At 47.7% G+C, this 22204-nt stretch overlaps 2 protein-coding genes across 7 annotated transcripts in view; one reads left to right on the forward strand and one right to left on the reverse strand.

Annotated features, from left to right (window-relative positions):
- Nucleotides 1-12451, reverse strand: part of MTHFR (methylenetetrahydrofolate reductase) — a 17095-nt gene extending 4644 nt beyond the window's left edge. The window contains exons 1-11 of one of the 6 annotated variants that reach the window (XM_063104511.1): nucleotides 9912-10021; nucleotides 9396-9641; nucleotides 8022-8260; nucleotides 7070-7180; nucleotides 4448-4641; nucleotides 3455-3705; nucleotides 3101-3235; nucleotides 2726-2906; nucleotides 2273-2455; nucleotides 1202-1303; nucleotides 183-302 (exon numbers count right to left, since the gene is read on the reverse strand). In XM_063104511.1, the coding sequence (XP_062960581.1) occupies nucleotides 183-302; nucleotides 1202-1303; nucleotides 2273-2455; nucleotides 2726-2906; nucleotides 3101-3235; nucleotides 3455-3705; nucleotides 4448-4641; nucleotides 7070-7180; nucleotides 8022-8260; nucleotides 9396-9641; nucleotides 9912-10021 (1872 nt within the window). The other 5 variants (XM_063104507.1, XM_063104506.1, XM_063104510.1 and 2 more) reach the window with 5 other exon arrangements.
- Nucleotides 12452-12926: 475 nt separating this feature from the next.
- CLCN6 (chloride voltage-gated channel 6) overlaps nucleotides 12927-22204 on the forward strand; it is a 30525-nt gene continuing 21247 nt past the window's right edge. Inside the window, exons 1-4 of the mRNA XM_063104348.1 lie at nucleotides 12927-13019; nucleotides 13825-13884; nucleotides 20288-20353; nucleotides 20723-20788. Of these exons, the coding sequence (XP_062960418.1) occupies nucleotides 12927-13019; nucleotides 13825-13884; nucleotides 20288-20353; nucleotides 20723-20788 (285 nt within the window). The remainder of the gene's footprint in view (nucleotides 13020-13824; nucleotides 13885-20287; nucleotides 20354-20722; nucleotides 20789-22204) is intronic.

Raw genomic sequence — 22204 nt, forward strand, 5'->3', positions numbered from 1 at the left:
CTTCCCACCCGCTGCCCAGAAACAAACACCACGTGTCAACACCACACTGGCGGGTGAATCAGTGGGTAGGATGGCCTCAAAGGCTGGGTTCGAGGGACCTGGGGGTGTAACCTTCAGCCGGCAATACTGCCTGCCTGAGGTTTTCAAGGTGGCCGGGGCAGTCTTGCTCCTGGCTCCTTTACCTTCCAGAACATGAAGCTGACAGGATCCACCACTGTTGGCTGGATGATCTCTCGCCCGGGGAAGATGCCCCACGTGACGGCGTTGGGCTGCAGCTCAGGGGCATTGGTGATGTTTTCACCCTGGGGGTGGGGGGTGGGGTAAGAGCAGACCTGGGGCAGAGACAACCACAGTCCTCTTACTGCCTGGACAACCTCAACTCACTGGGACCGCTTCTGGGCTCAGCTCCCTGCCTGCACCTCCAACTGTCCCTCATCCTAAGCTCTCATTGTTGCAAACGGTGTCACTCTTCACACGAGCCTGAAACCTAGAGGTCATTTTGAGTGTTTCCTCTCCTCACCGTGCCAGCCTTCACGTCCACGTGCTTCCTCTCTAATCTCGTGCCTGGCCCGCTGCTGGGCCTGTGTCCCACATGGTTTCCCATAGGGCCTTCCCTGGCCTCCTAGGTCTAGTCCTCCCCCCCACCCAGGTTACCCATATGGTTGCCACTATGATCACCCTAAAACAAAAACAGGGAGCTGAGCCAGTCCACTGCTGGGGAAAGGCTCCCCTTGCCTTTAGGGAAGACCCAGGTTCCAGGCAGGACAACTGAGACCCCTGTGGACCTGGCCCCTGCTTAGCACTCCACCGCCTCTTCCCCCCATTCCCAGTTTCCACACAGACAGTGCAGCTCGATGCCTTTGCACGTGCTCTGCCCTTCCTCTGGAATGCCTTCTCTCCTGTTGGCCAACTCCTCTTTGTCCTTAAGGATTTGGGCCATACATGACCCCCCTAAGAAACCTTCCCTCACCTCGCAGGTTAGATATCCCTCTTCTGGATCCTAGAGAACCCATAGTGAACTTGATTTTCCTACTTACACTGACCTGTCAGTAGCCATTTATTTGTCACCCCCACTGGGCTGCCAGCTCTTTGAGAGCAGAGCCTGGCCTGTCTTGCACAGTATGCCCAGCCTGGGCTAGGAGGCAGGTGATGGTGAAGGAAGGAGCGACCATGGGGCGCTCGGGCCCTGGACCTGGCCTACCTTCACATCGACGATGTGGTAATTGACCCGCGGCTCATACTTCTGCAGCACCTGCAGCAGCGCTTCCACCGTCTCTCGGGAAGTGAAGAACTCCAGGTAGGCCTGTGGGAGGCAGGTGCCCATCCCTCAACCTCATCTCCTTGCCAGATACCCTTTCTATGTGCTGCCAAATGTGCTCCGTGCGCTCCATGGCACCATCCAGGCACCCGCCCTCCTGACCATCCCTGGGAGGGACCCCACAGTCAGGCGTGGCAGCACACTTAAGGCCTGGGGTCTAGTGTTGACCACATGGATCGAATTGTGAGCAAAGTGTGAGGGGAGTAGGTACGTGAGATTTCTGTCTGGAAGGGTCTGAGGGACATCTGTCACTGCTGTCCCAGTCAGTCAGGAAAGGCTCCATGGAGAAGCCATTTCAGAAGCCGCACAGAGGCAACCAGTTTGACAAGCTAAGGAAGGCCTGAAACATTCCATCCTCCCCAGTCACTGGATGATGACGATGGCATTGACGTCTTCTCTAGCACCGTGTCTATTAGGGATTAAGGTAAGTTTACTTAAATTCATTTGCTAGATGCTCCTAATACTGCAGGATAGGCCTTATTATCCCCAGATGAGGAAACTAGGTTCAAGGAAGTTGAGACAGTTGCCTATACTGACAGTCAAGAGCAGAGCTGGTACTTAAACCCAGGTCTTTCTGACTCCAGAGCCCACAGGCTGTGGTTCTGAATGTGATTTTAACTCCGGCAGCCCTAGGAGCAGGTGCCGACTCAGAAGAGTCCTAATAGCTGCCATTTAGTGAACGCTTCCTGTGTCCTTCCACGCGCTCAGCGCTTCACACATTTTGTCATGTTTCATCCCCAGAACACAAGATCCATCCCACTTTACAGAAGAAAAAACCGAGGCTCAGAGAGGTCAATTGACCTGCTTACCCAGGTTTGTCTGATTGAAAATGTGAGCTCCTATCTGATCCACTGTAACTTAAAGAGCCCAGGTGAGAAAGGCTGCTCTGTCTCAATCTCTGGGGACCCCCTGGGTGCCAGTCAAGGTGTGGTAGCCCATGCATTCCTAGCATACCTTCTGGAAGACATAGCCCCCGCTGGGGCCCCAGCCCACGATGGGGTCAGAAGACGGCTTCCCGTTGATGCTGGGCTGGGAGTTGATGGTGAGGATGCCCTGCCGGTTCACACGCAGCAGCTCCTCCTTCATCAGGCTGGTCTCAGCTGCCAAGGGCTCGTCGTTCCAGGGCAGGCAAGTCACCTGGGAGGGATGGGGAGCTGGGCTGGGGCATTGACCAGGACTGGCAATCTCCTTCTCACAGTCTCCACGAGAGGCCTGGCTGTCGTTGTCTCTGCAAGCCCCATCCAGGTGGGAATTTGCCAACTCACCCTCCTCCCTTTGCTGAGATGCCACATTCACAACACGGAGAGATGGCGGCTCAGGGTGGGGAAGTCACTGCCCCGCAGTCTAGCCCACAGCTGGAGATACAGCAGGGGACAGAACCAGGGACCCCACCCCAGCATCACTCACTTTGTAGCCGTTCTGGTTTGGCTCTCCTGAGAGGTAGTGGGCAAAAACTTCAAAGACACTTTCTTCACTGGTGAGCGCCTCCCCCCACATCTTCAGCAACTCCTCCTTGGGGGACTTGCTTTTCAGGTAGAAGAGGTAGTAGTTCTTTAGCTCCCCAAAGGCTGGAGAGGCGGAATTGCCCCTGGGACAGGAGGTGCCCAGAGGTCAGGGCACACTCCTGACAGAAGGGCAGTTGCCATCACATTCTCAGGAAGCCATTCATGCAAATCCTGCCCCTGATTCCTCCCAGGGCTCAACCAGGAGCATGCAATCTCCTTCTGCCCCCTCCTCCCAAGCCTTAGGATTTATTTGCAAGGAATGTCCATAGGCCCTAACCAGCGGCCATTGGGGAACTCATCCCACTCCTGGGTGCGGTAGATGTAACTCTTTGGTCTGGATGCCCAGAATATGGGACGTACATCTTCCTCCCGGCGCTTGGGGTGGGCACTGACAGCCCAGGGCAGGGGACGCCTGGGTGAGAATGGAGATAGAAGGGACAAGGTGTTGGCTAGAAGGAGCTGGAAGGAGGGGAGCACCACTGAGCCTGCTTTTGCAGCTGCATGTGCTCAGTATGCCTCAGTATGCCCAGCTAGCCACAGCATAGACATCCCTCTGTACCACCGCAGGGGTCTAGCACTGCATCTGTGACTGCTGACTTTCCTCTGGGGCTCCCTGGGCCCCTGCCCTCACCTGGGGTCCTCGGTCCACATGCCCAGGCGCTTCAGCACCTCTGTGGTGGCCATCTCGCGGTTGAGGGTGTAGAAATGCAGGCCTGGCACCAAGCCACTGGCCAGAAGCTCCTGGCACAGGCTTACGGCCAGCTCGATGCCATAGTTGCGGATGGCAGCATCGTTGTCTTTGATTGGCTCAATTACATCCTTGATCTCCTGCGGCACCTCCAACTTGGACAGCTTCACAAGCTGCCGAAGGGAGTGGAAGCCCTGCCCAAGACACCAGGGGGCTATGGGAGCCATCTTCCAGCCCGTCTTCCATCTTAAGTACTTAACCCCCATCCCATCCCCCACCAGGTGTCCTGGCCAACTGCAGGTTCGTGCAGGGTGGCCCGGGAAAGTCAGATCATATTGTAGTGGTGCACTTGGGCTTATCATGCTTTTTCCAGTCTCTGCAGTCTAGCAGCTGCCCACAACATTCCTGCCGTCAGGCCTTTAGCTCTTAATTGTATCTATTGATAACATAGTGTCATCTAACCCAGTCGTTCCCAAGACTCACTGATCACCAGAATCACCTGCCAAACTTAGGAAATAAAATTAAAATTCCCAGGACCCACCTCAGATTTGCTAAATCAGAACTTTCTAGGGGTGGAACTTGGAAATCCATCTTTTGAAAAAGCTTATCAAATGTTTCTAATGACACCCAAGTTTGAGAAAATCTGCTTTAACCACAATTTATAACAAGAGTTAAAATCCCTTTTAGAGATACGTATCAGTAGGCCAAAGTACAACAAGCCCCTCAACAGACACTGTTGCTGCTTTGGGGGAGAATTAGAGGTAACCAAAATGGTGTGGCAAGACGACGATGCATACAGACTGGAGTACCTGTCTGATAGGAAATCTAATAAGCAAAGAACTTGAGCATGAACTCAGCACCTCACTCCAGCGCCCTGGCCTGTGCTAGTGGGGGTGGGAGGTGGAGGGTTTCTATGAGCCCTGCTGGGACCCTCACCTGAATAGGAAAGATCCCGGGGAGGATGGGGCAGGTGATGCCTATCTCGGTGCAAGCCTTTACAAAGCGGAAGAAGGTGTCAGCCTGAAAGAAAAGCTGGGTGATGATAAAGTCGGCTCCTGCAGACACCTTCTCCTTCAAGTGCTTCAGGTCGGCCTCAATGCTCCCTGCATCGGGGTGGCCTTCGGGGTAACCTGCCAATAGGGATGACAGTAGGGAGAGGCTGAACTCCACCTGCTCAAGGTGAGTGATGAAGAAACCAGAGAGCCTGGGAACAGAAAGTCCTCTGCCTGAGGGTTCAGGACTCATACCTGCCAACTACACAGCATGGACAGGGCAGAAACGGTAGGCGACCAGGCTCATGACTGATGTGCCCCCTGACCCTGAAGATGATCCTCGTGGGAGGTGGCATGGAGCCACCTCCCAAGAGTGGGGACAGATTACTCCAAACTCGCCACACTGTCCTGCTTCAACCAGCCAGGCAAATCAGGCCTGCACTTTGTGGCCATAGAAAAGAGAAAATGCTACATTCAGCACGGGTCAGGCAACATTTGGGGTACTGGCCTCGACTCTAGGCACCGGATTAAAACATTGTTTTTAATGTAACATTAAAATTACTCAGGGGTCCAGGATAGTGAAAAGTTAGGAACCATGTTCCACGAAGAAGACTGAAGAAAGTGGAGATTGCTTTGCTCAAAGAAAAGGATGGAGAGAATACAGTAACTGCTTCCAAGTGTCCAAAGGTCTGCCGTGGGGGGAAGGGATTCGCCCTAGTAGAGTTCCTTATTAGTCCTATTTTGTGTTGCTTTTGATGGCAGAACCAGCATCAGTTTCAGAGAGCAATCTAACAATGGAACGAGCAGCCTCACAAAATAACTCCAATCCTGGAGTCTGAAAACACTGGGGCAAAGGGATGACCATGTGCTGGGGATGCCCAAGATGGGATTCTGGAATTGCCTGAGAAGTGGGACCAGGTGTCCTCTAGGCTCCTCATGAGCTCTATGAATTCTATGACCCCTTCCCTAAGTGACAGAACTTACTAGCAGCCTCACTTGGCTAGGAAGGCAGGAGGACCATAGGCCTATTAATGAGACTGCAGAGAGAGTGCTGACTTCCTCAGTCTAAGCCCAGGGCAGGACCCTGAGCCAGGCAGGGAGCAGACCTGAGACCTGGGCTACTGAAAAGCCAAGCTGCTTTGCTGTAGTAAGGCAGTACCATTCTCAAGAAACCTGGAGTCATGAAAAATGGATATAAAAACTATTGTTTCCAGGGGTCAGGGGATGAGGGGATTAAGTACCAAAATTTTATACTCTCAATAGCAAAGCTATTTTTCCCAAGGAATTTCAGAAACAAAGAGGCTTTTTAATAGCTGAAACTGTATAGCTATAAAACCTAAATTTCACCAAACATCTAGCATTTGAATACTTTTGGATTTTGCTTGGTTTACTATAATCTTTTTCTATCACCACCAGCTAGGTGCTATCTAATCCAGTGATCTTTATCACATACTGTATGATAAGCAAAGCATAAAACCATCCAAGAACTCTAAGCTCGCAACATTGCTAGTTTCTAGTCACGATCACCTAGTACTCATGACTGGTGCACCTGAGCACGAGCGACAGCCCCTTGGACAGCTGGAGGTGCCTGTTGTGTTCCTTACTCCTCATCACTGCTTCCCAGACTTAGCTTTCTAACTTCCTCTGTTGACAGAAGAGGGGACGTGTCCCCAGGGAATGGGAAAAGCCCAAAGTTACCCACAACAAGGAATTTTCTTGAAGCCACATGGTTTATTTATTTTTAACTCAGGTCACTTGAGATGCTACCCCATAATGTAGCCATGTTTGTTTTAATACACAAGTGATAGGATTTCCCCCAAAATATTTGAGAAAAATTGTCACACCAAGATATGTGTATATATGTGTGTATATGTATGTGTATAATCAACCTAGGGACTACTGTGTCCCTGGCACACACTGCCTCCATACCTGAGCCCTATGTGAGCAGCTGGAGGCCCAGACCCAGTAAGTGGGGGCAGGAGGGAAAGCCACCCAATTGGCTTCTGCCAGGTACCCCTGGCCTCCTGGCTGTAGCTGATAGAACTAGAGTTAAGCCAACACAATTCTTTCTCCTGGGAGTTTGGAATTGACACTGAGACCTGTCAGTCAGTCTGGGCTACTGACTGGAACTGACACCACGTATCCTCAGAAGCATGGAGCAGATGTGGCCCCAGATAGAATGTGGGAGGGCCTTGGTTTCTGACTGGCTCCAATGCCAGTGAGGTCTGATGCCATTTTCTGACCTTGGGTTCTGAGATTCACTGCCTCCTGGAATCCTCTTAATAAATATCCCTCTTTTGTTTTAAAGAAGAAAAATAGGGCTGGGAAGCAGGCTAAGAGCAGAGGAACAAAAACTCAGGGGGTGGTGGCACGCCTGGGAGGGTGGGGGTGGTGGAAAGAGAGCAGGGACATCATGTAATCCATGTTTGCACATCTGTCATCCAGCGTGGGCGCAGGCCCACAGAGACACCTGATCACCGTGTCCTGAGCTGAATACTGGCAGGCTCGTGGGTGGCTCATCCCTTCCCCTCTCCATCCCCAGCCACCACTCCATCCAGCCACTCACCTGCCACACAGATGTCAAAGTAGTCACCAAACTCACTTCGGATGTGCTTCACCAAGTCCGCCGCATAACTGAAGCCTCCTTCCTCCTCTTCCCACAGGTCACCTATGGGGTCTGCAGGTTCGGTGGAGGTCACGGTCACTGGGTCTCACCCAACCTTTAGAGAGTCTTTTTATTCCCTCTGCCTACCCCTACATGCAGGACTGTGAGATCCTGGAAGGCACAGACTTCATATTAAGTTTGGATCTCTTCTTTCTAGCATAACACTTGATACGTAGCGGGAGGGAAGAAAACAGCGAACCTGTCAAATACTGAGAGCCAACTCCAAGCGGCAACATGCCAGCAGTGGGAAAGCAGACGCCACTGCCATTCACTGGGCCGGGAGGATCTGAGTGCCCTCCCTACTTGCATCTGGGGGTGCTCAGGGACCCTGTCCACATCCCTACTGCTCGCTCTCTCAGATCTCCTGCTGGGAGAACGTGCTACTCACCTCAAGTGAGAAGTGGTCTTGTGGTGGGGGGAGCACAAAGCCACAGATCCCACCCATCAGCCTTCTTATTCCCACACCGGGGTGGCCTGATGGCAGCAGGCACCAGGGGCATAACCAGCTATTCTCACTGCTGGACAGATGCCAGACTGCACTCTGTGACTGGGCCAGGCTCTGGATGCAGCCAGTGATCAATGGAGTTGTGTAGCCAGGGCAGAGGCTTATCAGGCACCGACTGCATTCCTGACTGAACACCTATGTCGAGGTCGAGAAGTAGAAGAGCTGGCTCCATCTGTGTGGTGCCCAGGGTAGACTCACGACCCACAATACCTACTGATGCAGCTGGCAGGGATGGCACCCTGAGTGTGCTCAGGGTGGGACCCAGGGGAGAGTAAACGGCTGCTCAGGGGACAGGAGGGGCCTTTGGGAAAGCAAGAACCTAGACAGTAGGGCAGTGCTGGCTCACACCTCCCCTCAGCGCCAAGATATTTTTCAGGCCCAGCTGCTTGGCTTTTTGCAGGTGGCCTGTGATCTCTTCCCGGCGCTGGCGGCAGCAAGTCATGTGCAGGATGGTTTCAAGGCCACAGTAGTTCACAGCAGTGCTGGCGATCATCATGGAAGAGGTTTCCTTGTCTGAGCCAGGGTCCCCTGCTGGGTGCCAGGTTACATCTATGAAGAGGGGGCCACCTGCTGCCATCCGGTCAAACCTGTAGGGAATTTCTTTCTGAAGAGGGGCTCCTGGGGGATCACCACCTTCCCACCCTCCCATGGGGCCTGGCAGTGACAGAAGCATAATATGCAAGTCGGAGTCAGATCAATCTGCATTCATATCCTGGTTTTGCTACTTATTAGCTATGTGATCTTGGGTAAATGAGCCTCAGTTTCCTCATTTATAAAATGTTGCAGATAACAGCACCTACTTCATAATGACATTAGATTATTGTGATAGATGGCTTTATAGCACTTAGAACAGGGCCTGGTATACAAGCAGTGAATACTCAATAAACAAGAGGCGCCTTTATTACAATGACTATTATTGTAGAGATAACATATAATGACAATGCCACCATTTTGTGTGACAGCAGCAGACCTTTCAAAGCGCTTGCATCTTAACTCACTTATCTCGGGTGAGTTAAGATGTGTCAGTGGTCGAGAGTTAGGGGAATCCTCAGAGTGGCAAGCAGAGCCTCATTCTAGGAACAGGCAGAGAGGGTCAGCAGCCCAAGTTTCTTTCACGCTGCAGCCCCAGCCCGAATGCGGCAGCCCACAGTCCTCCAGACCCAGGCCACGTGCCCAAACGAGACTCAAAAGCCTGGGCATGCACAGCACTTGTATTACAAGCTATGACAGTGTATTTAAACATCCTTGTGCCTTTAAACTTCAGAACCTTCGGAGCGACACAAAAGAAGTGCAAACGGTAAAAGGCAGAAATTTTAAAAAGGAGCTGCAATTCATGAAGTGCTGGCTAATGCAATTCTGCTGGCGTTTCCAGATCTCAAGAGGCATAATCCAAATTCCTAACTTACTGAAAACATTCTCTAAATTGCTGCTTTGTGAATTTCTAAACTGGACTCATGATCCAGCCCCAAGTTCCACTAAAAAGTAGTTTTTGAGAATCAACATTTTTAACCCATTGCAGACTGTGTCTAAAAATACCTGACGTTGCAGAGGGACTTCTACATACAATTGAGAAGTTGCTGATCAAAGGCCTAGCCTGCCTTGGCTCTTTTCTGCCCCCTCTGGCTGCCTTGTTCTGCCGGGTTAGAGTGCAGCCCTGCGGCCTGCTGGCAGTTCTCTCCCCCTTACGCACCCCCACTCCCACCCCAGCTCACATCAGTATACCTTGAGATAAGATTGACAGCTCCCTCAGCAGTTCGAGGGGGGAAGAATTCCAGAGAGAACCACTTGTCACCAGATTCCATCCTCCGCCTTATCTTGTCCCGGAGCTTCTCGTGCCGCTCGGGGTCCAGGCCCGGTGTGGAACATCTCGAACTATTTTTGGAGCCCTCACTGCCACTGCTGCTGTCCTCCGAGCAGGGGTTGAGGCCACCACTCCCTCTGGCCTCGTTCAGCATGGCCGGGTTCCTGCTGCACGGGGTGGGGCAGGGGGCATCAGAGGGCAGGCAGCCAAGCGTCAGGCACATTTAAGAACCTGAGTGGCCGGAAAAACACTGCCACGCAGGGAGAAGGCCAGTAAGGGTAAGGCTGACACTGTCCCCACCCAGTGGCCCCATGCTCCACAGCTACGGCTACCTCACTCAAGCTTTGCCCTCTGCTGCTGCCTGGCTCCTTGCATGACAGCCCCCACCTGGCACTGGAACATGCTCCTTCAGCCCATGGATCCTTGGTGACAGCTACCTGGTGGAGGGTGGCACAGAGAACCCCACGCTGCCGGCCTCTGAGGCCATCATCCCTAGGGAGGGGCAGCAGTGCCCAGCTGGGAGAACCCTGGCTTTTTGCTGGTCCATCTTGTCAGCTTAGACCCAGAGTGAGTGGGGAGGGAACAGAGGAAACTTCCCCAGTGGGTGTGCACAACTGGGCGGAGCTATGACAAAGGGAGAGCCTTGAGCCAGAGCCCAGAGGCACAAGGGGGTGGGGGCAAGGCTTCCAGGAGAGAGGGCGGATGGAAGGAGGAGGATGCGGGGCCGGAGACTGCAGGGGCTGGTGGAAATGAAGCCAACAGACGTTCAGGGTCACCAGCTCACTCTCCAAAGAAGATACAGCTCGCTCTGGCTGGCCTTGCCTGGAACATCTCCTGTTACTTGGAATAGCTTGTGTGCAGGATGGAAGGAGTGAGGGCTTGACTATGCAGCCAGATTTCTTCTGAGTTCATGCTAATTCAAAAAGATGGTGTCGTGGGTTAGAACTTGACACTGGCTGTGTTCCAAAAGGAGCCAGACTCCAGAAAGGGCATGAATTTATGTCCAACTCAGGACAAAAGTTGTCCCATCTGTGCCTGCTGTGCAGGCTGCTGTCCTTACACAGATTACTGAAGTCAGTTAAAGTAATCACAGTGACTGTAGAGCCACCCCATGTGAAGCTCTGACCAGGGCAACTGCAGGCCGGCCACATGCACAGTGCCATGTGGCAGTTTAGTGTGGAAAATAAGACAAATACTTAAAAAAAAAAAACAAATACTACTCTTGCACAGCAACAGGCAAACACATAGTAGTGAAAATCGGTATATGGTGACATAGGGTAACAGAGAGGAACGACCATGTCAGGTTCATTCCTTTTGGGGAATGCCCACTGCTAAGCCAGTGTACTTAACCACGTTGGGTCCTAGACTCTTGAAAATCTGATGAAGTCCACTGCTCTTCTCTACTGAAACACAGGCAAGTGCACAGAATATGCACGGGTGCTTCCAAAGTCAAGAAGTTGATTCCAGACTAAGAACCCTTGTGTCAATGCTTTCTCCCCCTTAGGGATGCCCATTTTGATCCTGACCTAAAACTCCAGGTTCTCAGTGGGGATGGCAGGGGGCGGGGGGCAATGAGAAAGGGGGTAATGGCAAGAGCAGCCAGCTGGCCTTTCTCCTGCGTTCAAGGGAATGCCGCATTAACAGCCTGCTAGAACAAAGCCTAGAGAAGGGGTGGAGACTGAACCACCTGCAAACTATCTGCTCTTTAAAGACTTAATTGCATGCATAGTGTGTGCCAGGCACGTGCCATATTATTATGACTTCTCTCAACCAACGCCCACAATTTTTCCGTTTTAAACTGGGCTCCCATAACACCCTGGATTGTAATTGTGGGTTAACAGGTTTGCGTCCCCTCTCTTCTCCAAGTTCTCTGAGACAAGGACCTGGTATCCTGCCTATGGTGTCCCCAGTGCCTGGCACAGGGTGATAACAGCCAACATTCACTGAGGGGCCAGGGTCACTCCATTCTCAAAATAATACTCTGCTATTTACTGAGCTCTTACTTAGATTGTCAAGCTCTGGAACACTGAGCCCACCTCTCCCAGAAAGGTCCAGTGGACACTGGTGTGCAGCAGGAAGAAGTGGGCGCCAGGGACAGCAGTGCCAGTGAAATCGAGCCCCTACAGGGATTTCTCTTAAGAGTTTTCTCTTTCCTCCCCATGCCCGTTTAAATAGCTTCTGTATGCTTACCGGTTATGAATAAGAGCTGAGTCTCCCTCCTGTTCTCCTGCTTTCCTAATCAACCTTCTTGAACAAAGGCATTCCAAAGAAGGGCCAACATGATTATTAAGCTCTACCCTTGCTGAGAAGACTGTGTTAGACATGCACGTTAGCCAAGAGTCTGAGTCAGGGACTTTAAATTTCCAGTGATGCTCGGCTTAGGTCATTGTTTGTGAGGGACTTGAGGTTCACCAGACCACCGACCACAGACCCCATGTATTCGGGGAACCCTGTTCATCACCGAATCCTGACCTCTGACTCAAGCCACGTGCAAACCCCGTGACCCCCCCCCCCTTCACTAGCTCCCTGCACGTACCTGCATTCTTTTTTTTCCATATAAAAACCCTAAACTTGAGTCAATCGGGGAATCGGGCTGACATCCCTACGCTGTTCACCCGTTCTCCCGGCCGTAAGTAAAATCCTTCTTCTCGGCACTATTGTTTGCCTGTCACTGGCTCTCGGCCCGACAAGCAGCCGAACTCAATCAGCCCTTTCGGTCTCGGTGACACCACGGCCCACCGCTCTTCTCCAGGCGCTCGCCGGGGAGGCAGGTTTACAAGGCTGGAGCTGGAAGCCGCCTCTGAGCCCGGGTGGCCGCGAATCGACTCACCGAGTCACGGACGGGGACGGGGGCGTCCCTCCGTCCAGGTAGAGGACAGACAGCGAGTCTTCGCCTGAGGGATGGCGGGGGTGGGGGGTGGCAGCCACCAAGAAGAGCGCGCGGAGGGGGCGGGCCGGCCTCCCGCGCTGCCCGCCCACAAACGAGTCCCCGCCCACGGTGGGCGTTCTCCGAGCTGAGGTCTCCCTCCTTCGCGATCCCGGGCCTCGTCGTCACTCACCCTCCTGTCCCGGGTGACTCAGAACGCTCGCCCGCGTGCCCGCCGCAGCCGTGTGGCCGCTGCAGGAACGCGCGCGGAGGGGGAGGGGCACGCGCGGAGGGGGTGGGGCGAAGGTGTCAGGTTGCTGAGGGAGGCGGGACCAAGGCGGAAAGCTTCCGGGCGGGCAACCGGAGGCTCCGCCTTCAACATGGCCGCGCCCACAGCCCTCATTGGACGCCGTTCCTTTACTGCCAAGTGACGCCAGCCCTCGCCCCACCCGTCCACAGCCACTCCCTGTCTCCGTCCCCAAGCTCGAGAGGACCACGTGACCCTCCCGGGTCCAGTCACGTGCTGCTCGGATCCTGGGTGGGAGGGGGTTGGCAGAGGGGTCTGAAGTGGCAGTAGAGGAGGAAGATGGCGGGGTGCAGGGGGTCCCTGTGCTGCTGCTGCAGGTGCTGCTGCTGCTGCTGCTGCGGCGAGCGTGAGACCCGCACCCCCGAGGAGCTGGTAAGGAGGGGGCGGTTGCTGAGGGACGGTGAGAGGCGTTGCCGGGGGTGGGGCCCGGCCGAACTGGGCCCGCAGGTGGCAGCCGGAGGGGCCTAGGGACTGCGGCCCGGGCTCTGGAAGCATCTGCGCTGTTCCGCGTGCCCACGTCTGGGGTCTTTCTCATAACCCCTTCCTGGAATTTTAGGGAGCATCCAGGCCAGCTCCAGTTAATCCCATCCATCTTTTCTTTTATTTTCATCTGAGAAGAGTATTGAATGAAACAAGCATTTTCAGAATGAGCCCCTTCACAGGACTGTGTGCTAATTATGCACTGGCTTAGTTTCTCCAGCCCTTTCTCACTCTATCCCTCACCCTTTCTGGGTCACTGACAATGCAGCCTCTCCCTGCAAAGCATCCTGGGAAGCTTGAGTTGTGTCCCCAGAGTTGACAAGGCCCTTATGATTTCAGATTCGTTGTATTGTCAGATGAAACCTGAGTCTCCGCCCCCCCACCCCTTAAGCTGGCATTGGACATCTTTGAAGTGTCCTGAAGATGAGAGTGGTTATTTGGAGAATGTATCAATAGAAATGAAGAGCTCAGCTGGATGATTGTAGATCCTTACCCACATGGCCCCCCACTCCAAAAGATTTTTTTTCTAGATCTTGTTCCCATTTTTTTCCCCAGCTTTTCCACATAATGATTTTATTTTTTGTTCCCATTTGGTAATGGCTCCAGATGATTTAGAAGCTAGCAACTGATTTCAGTAAATACTTCTGCCTCCTTCCACTCGTAAAAAGGTCTCCCTTCTGTGGATCTGTTTTTCTAGACCATCCTTGGAGAAACACAGGAGGAGGAGGATGAGATCCTTCCAAGGAAAGACTATGAGGTGAGATTCTTAGATGCTGTCTTGGATAACTAAAGTAGTGAGTGGCCTGGTCACTTCAGACCAAAGCATTGTGATTCCAACCGGAGATGCTTAAGAGATAACCTCCTTCTGTGAAAGGGGCTGTTTAACAAGTCATTTTCTCACCTTAAACCCCAAACAAGGTCTGGTATCTTTGTTTTTATAGATCTGTGGCACCCTAACTTGGATGGAGTATGTATTTGCCATTAAACAGTTTGCTTTTACAACTCGTACAGACGCAGTGTCAAAGCCACTGACAGTGTGTGCTCATAATCTATTAAAGAGGCCTTGCTTCTTTTCTGAGAGAGCTGAGTTTCCAGATAATTGTTTCTTGCCCAAACAGCTTCTCTCTTAAATGTTCCTGATTATAGTTTCTAGTTTCAAGTATGGCACTTTTAGAGTGTGGATGTTTTTTGTATCACCAACGCTGCCGGGGTGAAACTTAACATGCATGACTTTCTATCATTTAATCAATTCATGGTGACTTTTCTATGACTTTGAAATGACAAAAGCAAGCCATAGCTGTGACAGAGAATTCTTGAACTATTTACAAAAATATGGTAGATAAAAACCTATAACCCCACTCATTAAAAGATGATGATTAACACCTTACTAAATGTCCTTTCACATCCTTTTCGATGTTTATATACATGCTTTTCCAAGTAACAAAAGTGAGATTCTACTAATGTACTACTTTAACCTGTTTCCCCCCCACCACTTGATAACAATTTACTTTTCTACAATATCTTTTTAAATAGTGGGATAGTATTTTATTGTACCATGATTTAGTTAATTCATCTTTCAGTTCTTCTGACTTTTCTATGCGATGAATTGCATAGTGGTGAACATTCATCCTTTCTTGTCCATCTTTAATTACTTCCTTTTTAAGAAGTGGAATTAATCATGTATATGTTGAATGCCTTTTTTAATGTCATGTAGACTTTAAAAGTCCAACATGCTAGGACAATAACATACACAGACTAATTTTCTTCTCAATATTTCATCTTTTGCTGTAGAATTTAGTGTAAACATTAGGATTTGTATTGTAGCATGGAATTTTTTAAAACTCTTATTATGGAGAATTTCAAACATATACAAAAATATACAAAGTAGTATACTGAACCCCTGTCCTCATCACACAACTTCAACAGTCACTCAGCTCATGCCCAACCTTGTTTATCTGTGCTTTCATACACTTCTCCCTTCCCATATTATTTTGTAGAAAATTCTATACATCACATCATTTCACCCATAAATAACTCAAGTGTGTATCTCTAAAGGATAAGGACTTTTTTTTTTTTAGCATAACACAATCCCGTTGTCACGTCTAAAAAATTAACAATTCATTGATATCAAATACCCAGTGTTCAAATTTTCCAATTTTGATATATGTATTTTTTTTTCTTTTTTTCTTTTATGTCATATGTATTATAAGTTTGTTTGAATCAGGTTCCAAGTAAGGTCCTCACATTGCATTTGTTTGATATGTCTTTTAAAAATCTTTCATTTATTTTATTTTTATTTTTTATTATTTTTTTTGCTAGCTCGTTGGTAAGGGGATCCAAACCCTTGACCTTGGTTTTAGAACACTGCACTCTAACCAACTGAGCTAACCATCCAGCCCCTAAATATCTTTTAATCTATAGGTTCCTCATTCATCTTTTTTTTTTTCTCCTTGTAATTTATTTGACAACATAATTAGGACTCTGGAATTTTCTACCCTCTAGATTTTGCCAATTACACCACCATAGTATAGTTTAATATGCTACTCTGATGGGACTGCCTTTAATGAATCAAAAAGCACTGTATCCACTGGTGTATTTTCTCATATTTTTTGAGAAGTTGTTTCCTTGTGCATAGTTGACGGGTTTGCAAGAATTAATGTAAGATGCTCCGTACTGTGTTATCACCTTGCACTCTGTCACTGAGCCCTTTGGTGTCATCCAGACTGTATCAGTATTACCACAACTGAGACTGACCCACAGCCTTCATCCTACTTCTGGGAGCTCACCAAGGCTCCTTCACTCCTTCCATTAAATTATACTTATATTTGTAATGTGTTTGCCTTCAGCTGATATGCATATTCACATAAATTTTATGAGTTAATGTTCTTTCATGTGAATCATTAATATTTCTCAATTAACCATCTCCATGTATGAATTTCTTGAGAGCATTTGCTTTGTGTAAGAGCAAATTCAGTTAGAAACTTAATCAGAAAAGTGCTCAGATTTTATTTATTAAGGGTCAATTAACAAATCCTTCTGTTGAAAATCTCTCTAAAATATGCTCCTTCTCCTTCCTGCCTCAGGAAGAGTTCATTGCATATACCTGACTCTTTCTTTGATAAATTGGGGGTCTTCAAGATATTAGAATCCCGGTTTTGACATCCATCATCATGTGTGGTTAGAATAATAATAACTTCCTACCTGTGAGATGTGTCATTATAAACATCGATGTTTTCATGCAATTCCACAGAGCCTGTGTTACTCTTTTGAGTTAGAAAGAGGCACTCCTCAGAGCGGAAGACAAGAGAATCAGAGGCCGCCTGCTCTGGCCATAGTGACACCCCTAGCCCACAACCAGTAGGAGCTGCTTTTTGTATGAGCACTAAGGTGCCCCTTGCTAGTTGAATCTGGGCTGCATTTCGGCCCCCGCCTGCCCCCGTGGCCAGCTGCCATTTTGTTCATAACCACAAGCAGCAACCCTGTAGGACACCTATAAAAATTTTATTTAAAAAAAAAAAAGTTGTTAGTCCCCCAAACTAAAGAGCCACCTATACAGCAGAAGTAGCAGGAAATTAGTCATAGCAAAGAAGTAACAGTAGTAGATCATATATTCCATTGGGAGGTATTTACAAAGTGTCAAACTCAACTCATTTATTTAAAAAAAAAAAAAGATTCTGGTGTTCTGGTGTTGCAGTTGTTTCTAAATGCTCTTTTTAGCAGTTTTGTTGAGCTATAATTCACATACTGTACAATTCATCCATTTAAAGTGTACAATTCAGTGGGTTTTTTTTAAAATTCAGAGTTGTTCAACCATCACCACAGTCGATTTTAAAATATTTTCGTCACCCCAGAGAGAAACCCCGTACCCATTAGCAGTCACTGCTCATTCCCCTTGCCCCTGACCCTTGGCAACCATAATCTACTTTCTGTCTCTATAGGTCTGCCTAATTCCAGACACTGAAAAACCTTTTAAGCGTTTATGGAGCCGTAGCATTATTAAACAAAACCATAAAGCAAGTAGTTAATTGAGTGGTAATTTCTATACATATTTGGTATGAAGGTAAGAGATAAGAAAAAACCAAGGCATTTTTTTCTCTACTCTCATGCACCACTCAACACAGCACTTGTGACACCAGATGTATGGGGTTGTTTCCTCTCACACAAGTGGGCAGTTCTCAAGCAGACGCCAGCTGGGGCACCCTCTGATTCAATTCTGACACTGTCTTCCTGGAGATAGCATCAGATCCCACAGGTTGAGGGCTCAGTCCTGCAAGACTGCCCCCACTTCAGATGCCAGTTGAAAGTAGTAGGTTGTCATATATACATCTGACGAACCACCTGTAAATCGGGGTTCCCACGACCCCCTCCTCGAGTTTGATTTATTTGCTAGAGTGGCTCACAAAATTCAGGGAAACATTTACCAGTTTACCAGTTTATTAGTAAAAGATATTGTATTAGTCCATTTTGTGTTGCTATAACAGGATACCTGAAACTGGGAGATTTATAAAGAAAAACGAAATTTACTGCTTACAGTTTCTGAGGCTAAGTCCAGAGTCCATCTGGTGGTGGCAACAGTGACCCAGGGGTCTCACATTCTAAGATGGTGGAAGCAGAGAGAGCAGAGAGGGTTAAATCCCTCAGAACCACGCTCCTGACCACCATTTTTAATCCATTCACTACCACACGGTCCTACAATCCAATCATCTCTTTAAGGCTCCACCTTTCAATTACCATAATAGGATTTCCCACCCTCTTAACAGTCACAGTGGGGGCTAAGTTTCTAATACATACAACTTGGCATGCACTTCAAGCTTCAATAGTTTTGGAGGGACATAATTCAATCCACTACAGATATAATTAGAGAATACAAGGGGCTGCCTGTTAGTTCAGTTGGTTAGAGCGTGGTGCTAATAATACCAAGGTCTGGGGTTCAATTCCTGTACCAGCCAGCTGCCAAAAAAAAAAAAAAAAGATACAGATGAACAGCCATATGAAGAGATGCATAGGGCAGGCAGGTGGGAAACTTCCACGCTCTCTCTGGGCATGCCACCCTGCAGACACCTCCACGTGTTCAGCAGTTGGTAAAGCTCCCCAAACCCAGTCCTTTTGGGTCTTTGTGGAGACTTCATTATGGAGGCATGCATCTTGATTACATCACTGGCCACTGGTTTTCAGCTTAACCTTCAGCTTCTCTCCCCTCCACTGAGGTTGGGAGGTGGGACTGAAAGTTCCAACCCTCTAATCATGTCCTGGTCTTTCTGATGTCCACCCTGATCCTGAAGCTATGGCCGCCAGCCACCGGTCATCTCGTTAGCATGCAGAAGACACTCTTGAAGGGTTTTAGGAGCTGCATACCAGGTAATGGGAGGAAGACCAAATATACTAGAATACTTCAAAAAGTTCATGGAAAAAGAATTTAAAGATAATACAGATCTTTCCTTGAATTTTTTGAAGTACCTTCATATATCTCACAATACCACAGAATGATATTCATTTTTCGACATTTTAATTTTTTTTCTGGTTTGATGTCACTTAATTGATTTTTTTTTTTTAAGTATATATGTGTGTATATATGTTTAATCACTCATGGATGAGTCTGGTTTCCCAGAAGTGTTTTTTTCTCACTGTGTTTATTTTGTTTTATAATCAGAAAAAAAAGATAATTTTTTAAAATATAAAAAGCATATCATGTGTGTTGTGAGAATTTCAAACAATACCCAGATATGAACATCTCCTAAAATACAACCTCAAAGATCTTTCCTCAGATATTTTTGCATTATGTGGGCTGACATACAAATAATCCTAATTTTGTGTAATCAAAATGGGATGATGATATACATTTTATTCTGCATCTTGCTTTATTTTTTATTGCATCTTGCTTTCTTTGCTTAATAATTCTTGGATATTTTCCTTATCTGTCCATATAGACTTACTATAATTATCTTATTGCGACATAGTCTTCTATATTTGCAAATATGATAATTGATTTAATCAGTCACCTATTGCTAGTCCAGGACTCTTATAAAAAAGGAGTTTAGACTTGCTCTGGGTAGTCATATAGATAGAATAAATTGTCACACACCACACCTGTGTTTGGCTGATGTGGCACCATTGCCTGGGAGTGTGGCCACCTGACTAATGTCCAGCTCATTCATTAGCTGACCTGTTGGTGGGAATATGTTATGGGGAAGAGAGAGAACATGGCAGACCATTGTCCTTTGTTGCCAGACTGCTACTTCTCTTATAAAACATAGAAATAAAATTGTTTCCTTTGAATTGTTCCTCGAAATGTCTGTGGCACGCCTGCAAATCATTTGCAGGATATCTGTGTTCTGTGAAGCATAATTTAAGGAATATTCCTTTAGCTGTAGCAGGTTTTTTAATAATTGAAACAGTTGATTATACATATTTGTGGGGTACAGAGTTGACCATCAGTATTTGTGTGCAATATGTGATGATTAAATTAGGATTATTAGCATATTCATCATTACAAAACATAATCATTCTTTATGTCCATTACCCAATTTCTCTCTAACCCTCATCTCCCTTCCCCTTCCCCACCTCTAGTAAACATAGTTCTGTTCTTTCCTTAGACATAGCAGTCTTAGGAGGTGGCCTGAATCTGTGCCTCCTCCTCTTAACACAAACCAGAAGTTGCTCTTTAATATAGTCTCCATGTTACTTTGTTTTGTGACTAACCTCATTTCTATAGAGGCTAACTATGAAAGATAATTATAATTAATTGACTTTCTAAGTTAATTTGGTTCTGGTTAATTAAAGTTTTTGTTCACATTTAATGGAGTAAGTTGGGCAAGGCTGGTGATAGCTGAAGGTCTTTAAATATTTTGCAGAAAAAGGAAGTTTAAAAATACAAAATTAAAAGTTTTCCTAAAGCAGTATTAACCTAAAGTAGAGCTGCTGAAACTTTAATGTACATATGAATCACCTGGACATCTCAGTAAAGCACAGATCCTGAGGGTGCAGGTCTGAGGGCCTCTGAGATTCTCCATTTCGTACAAGCTACTCCTGGATACTGCAGGTGCCAACAGCCTGCCCAGCCACAGGTCGTGTAGCACCAAACTAGAGTTTTGTCCCTTTCCAGATTTTGGTAATTCTTCCTTCCTGGATGTGACTTTTTTACTCATATGTCCCTCTTTCAGAGTTTGGATTATGATCGCTGTATCAATGACCCTTACCTGGAAGTTTTGGAGTCCATGGATAATAAGGTGAGGCCCACAATTCTGCATCTCTTGGGACTAAATAGTTCTTAGGACAACTTTTCCCCCCGCTCTTCTTCTAAGTGCTCCAGTAAGTATCCCTACCCTTTGGTCTTTTAACCTTTTCGTGAGATATTGGCATTTATTCCCTAGACCTTCATCCTGTCAATCAGAGTACCCACTGTCAATGCACCTGGCCCCGCCCCTTAGACTTCTTCATTCTTGCCTTGTAAAGCACCTGAGATACTGGATGTCATCCTCACCGTGCTTGCTGTCCATGTGGAATTTAGTCTAAAACTGGTTGGCCAAGATACGGTCCTTCCCTGCTGCCAACATAAGCCTGTGACTCACTGAATCATTCTTTTCCTGTGTGAACAGAAAGGTCGAAGGTATGAGGTGGTGAAGTGGATGATGGTGTTTGCCGTTGGAGTCTGCACTGGGCTGGTGAGCAGGTGGGGTACGGAGGGGTGGTAGGCCCTGGGGGTGGAGGGGATCAGAGGGAAGGCCCTGACCTGATGGAGAACCTTTGTCATTTGTCATTAAAACATTTGTAACATTGGAACACTTATCATCAGACCAAGACTGCCTTTTCTTTTTACCTTTTTTTTGTTTTTAATTAATAATCCTGGCACAGCTTTTGTTTTTGCTTTGTGAAATGAATGTGATCCATACAACTGGTGCTCTTTCAGCACTCCAAGGTTTGGGCAAGACATCTCTTATGATATGATTATGAATCACAATCCATAATTTACCTGATAAGAGAAATAACATCTGTCTACTGGGCAGATAACTTAGTGGGTAGAGTACATGGATATTGAGGTCACTCTGTAGGGAAAAAGCAAAGTTGTGGTCACACAGTTGTGAATATCGTGCCCTTTGTTTAGCATAGCGTGCCAGTAAACAGGGTGGGACACCGTGGGTCTCAGGGAAGTTACTATGCTGTCCTGGGCTCCTCCCTGCACATTACTAATTTTGTCTAGAAGGTAGAGCTGGCAGTTGTGGGTGGAGGGTATGCCTGAATGGACAGGGTTCCTGGGCTCAACAAGTTCACCTGAATCACAGACAGGGTAAAATTGGAATCGTTGCCAAATACTATGGAAGCAAAAGGTCTGGAACCGTAACTGCTGACTTAATGTTGTGAAACCTGAAGAAGAGAAGATGCAAAAGTCAGCAGTCAATCAAATTGATACATGTCAAATCTGATTTTCCATCGATGTAATAAGATATACCCCCCAATTCTAAGTAGCAGCCTGTTTATCACCTTTCTCTAGAATTGCCCACAAGTCTTGTACATAACTCTACATGTTATTCCTGTAAAATATAAACATGTATTTAATAGAATCTCAAGGGCTAACCACAGTTTTTATTTTCATGGCACTCATGAAATTTTTACTGTAGTAAATTCGTGAGTAAAGAAAGATCTTATTAGGTGTATTGCAGGAGCCTCAAATCTGAGAGGGCACTCGCATTGTGTTTGCCTATTCCAAAGAACTCATGCAAGCCAATAGATAGAGACATCAGTTTATTAGACTTAAGGGAGTTGCTGTGGTGTTTGGCTGGCTGGAAATTCGCATTGCCACAGGGTACGTAAAACAGTTATACAGTGAACAGATCAAAGTAGAGTTGTAAATCATTTGCATGCTTACGCCTAGACCCTCACCCAACTCAGAGCATGGGAGATCTGGCTGAGTAGATAAGTTAACCTATCCTCCTGGCGCCAGAGTAGTTTAATATCAGTGTGCAAACTCATTTACATGCTGATTCATTTACTTAGGGTTCCCGCTTCCTCCAGTCTTCCGTTTGTTTTAAAGGAGAAGTGCCTTTCCTTGGGTAACAACTTTGGCCAGGGGTAGTTTCCCA

Source organism: Cynocephalus volans, chromosome 8 (assembly GCF_027409185.1).
Source record: "Cynocephalus volans isolate mCynVol1 chromosome 8, mCynVol1.pri, whole genome shotgun sequence".
In the NCBI taxonomy this organism is placed as follows: Eukaryota; Metazoa; Chordata; class Mammalia; order Dermoptera; family Cynocephalidae; genus Cynocephalus; species Cynocephalus volans.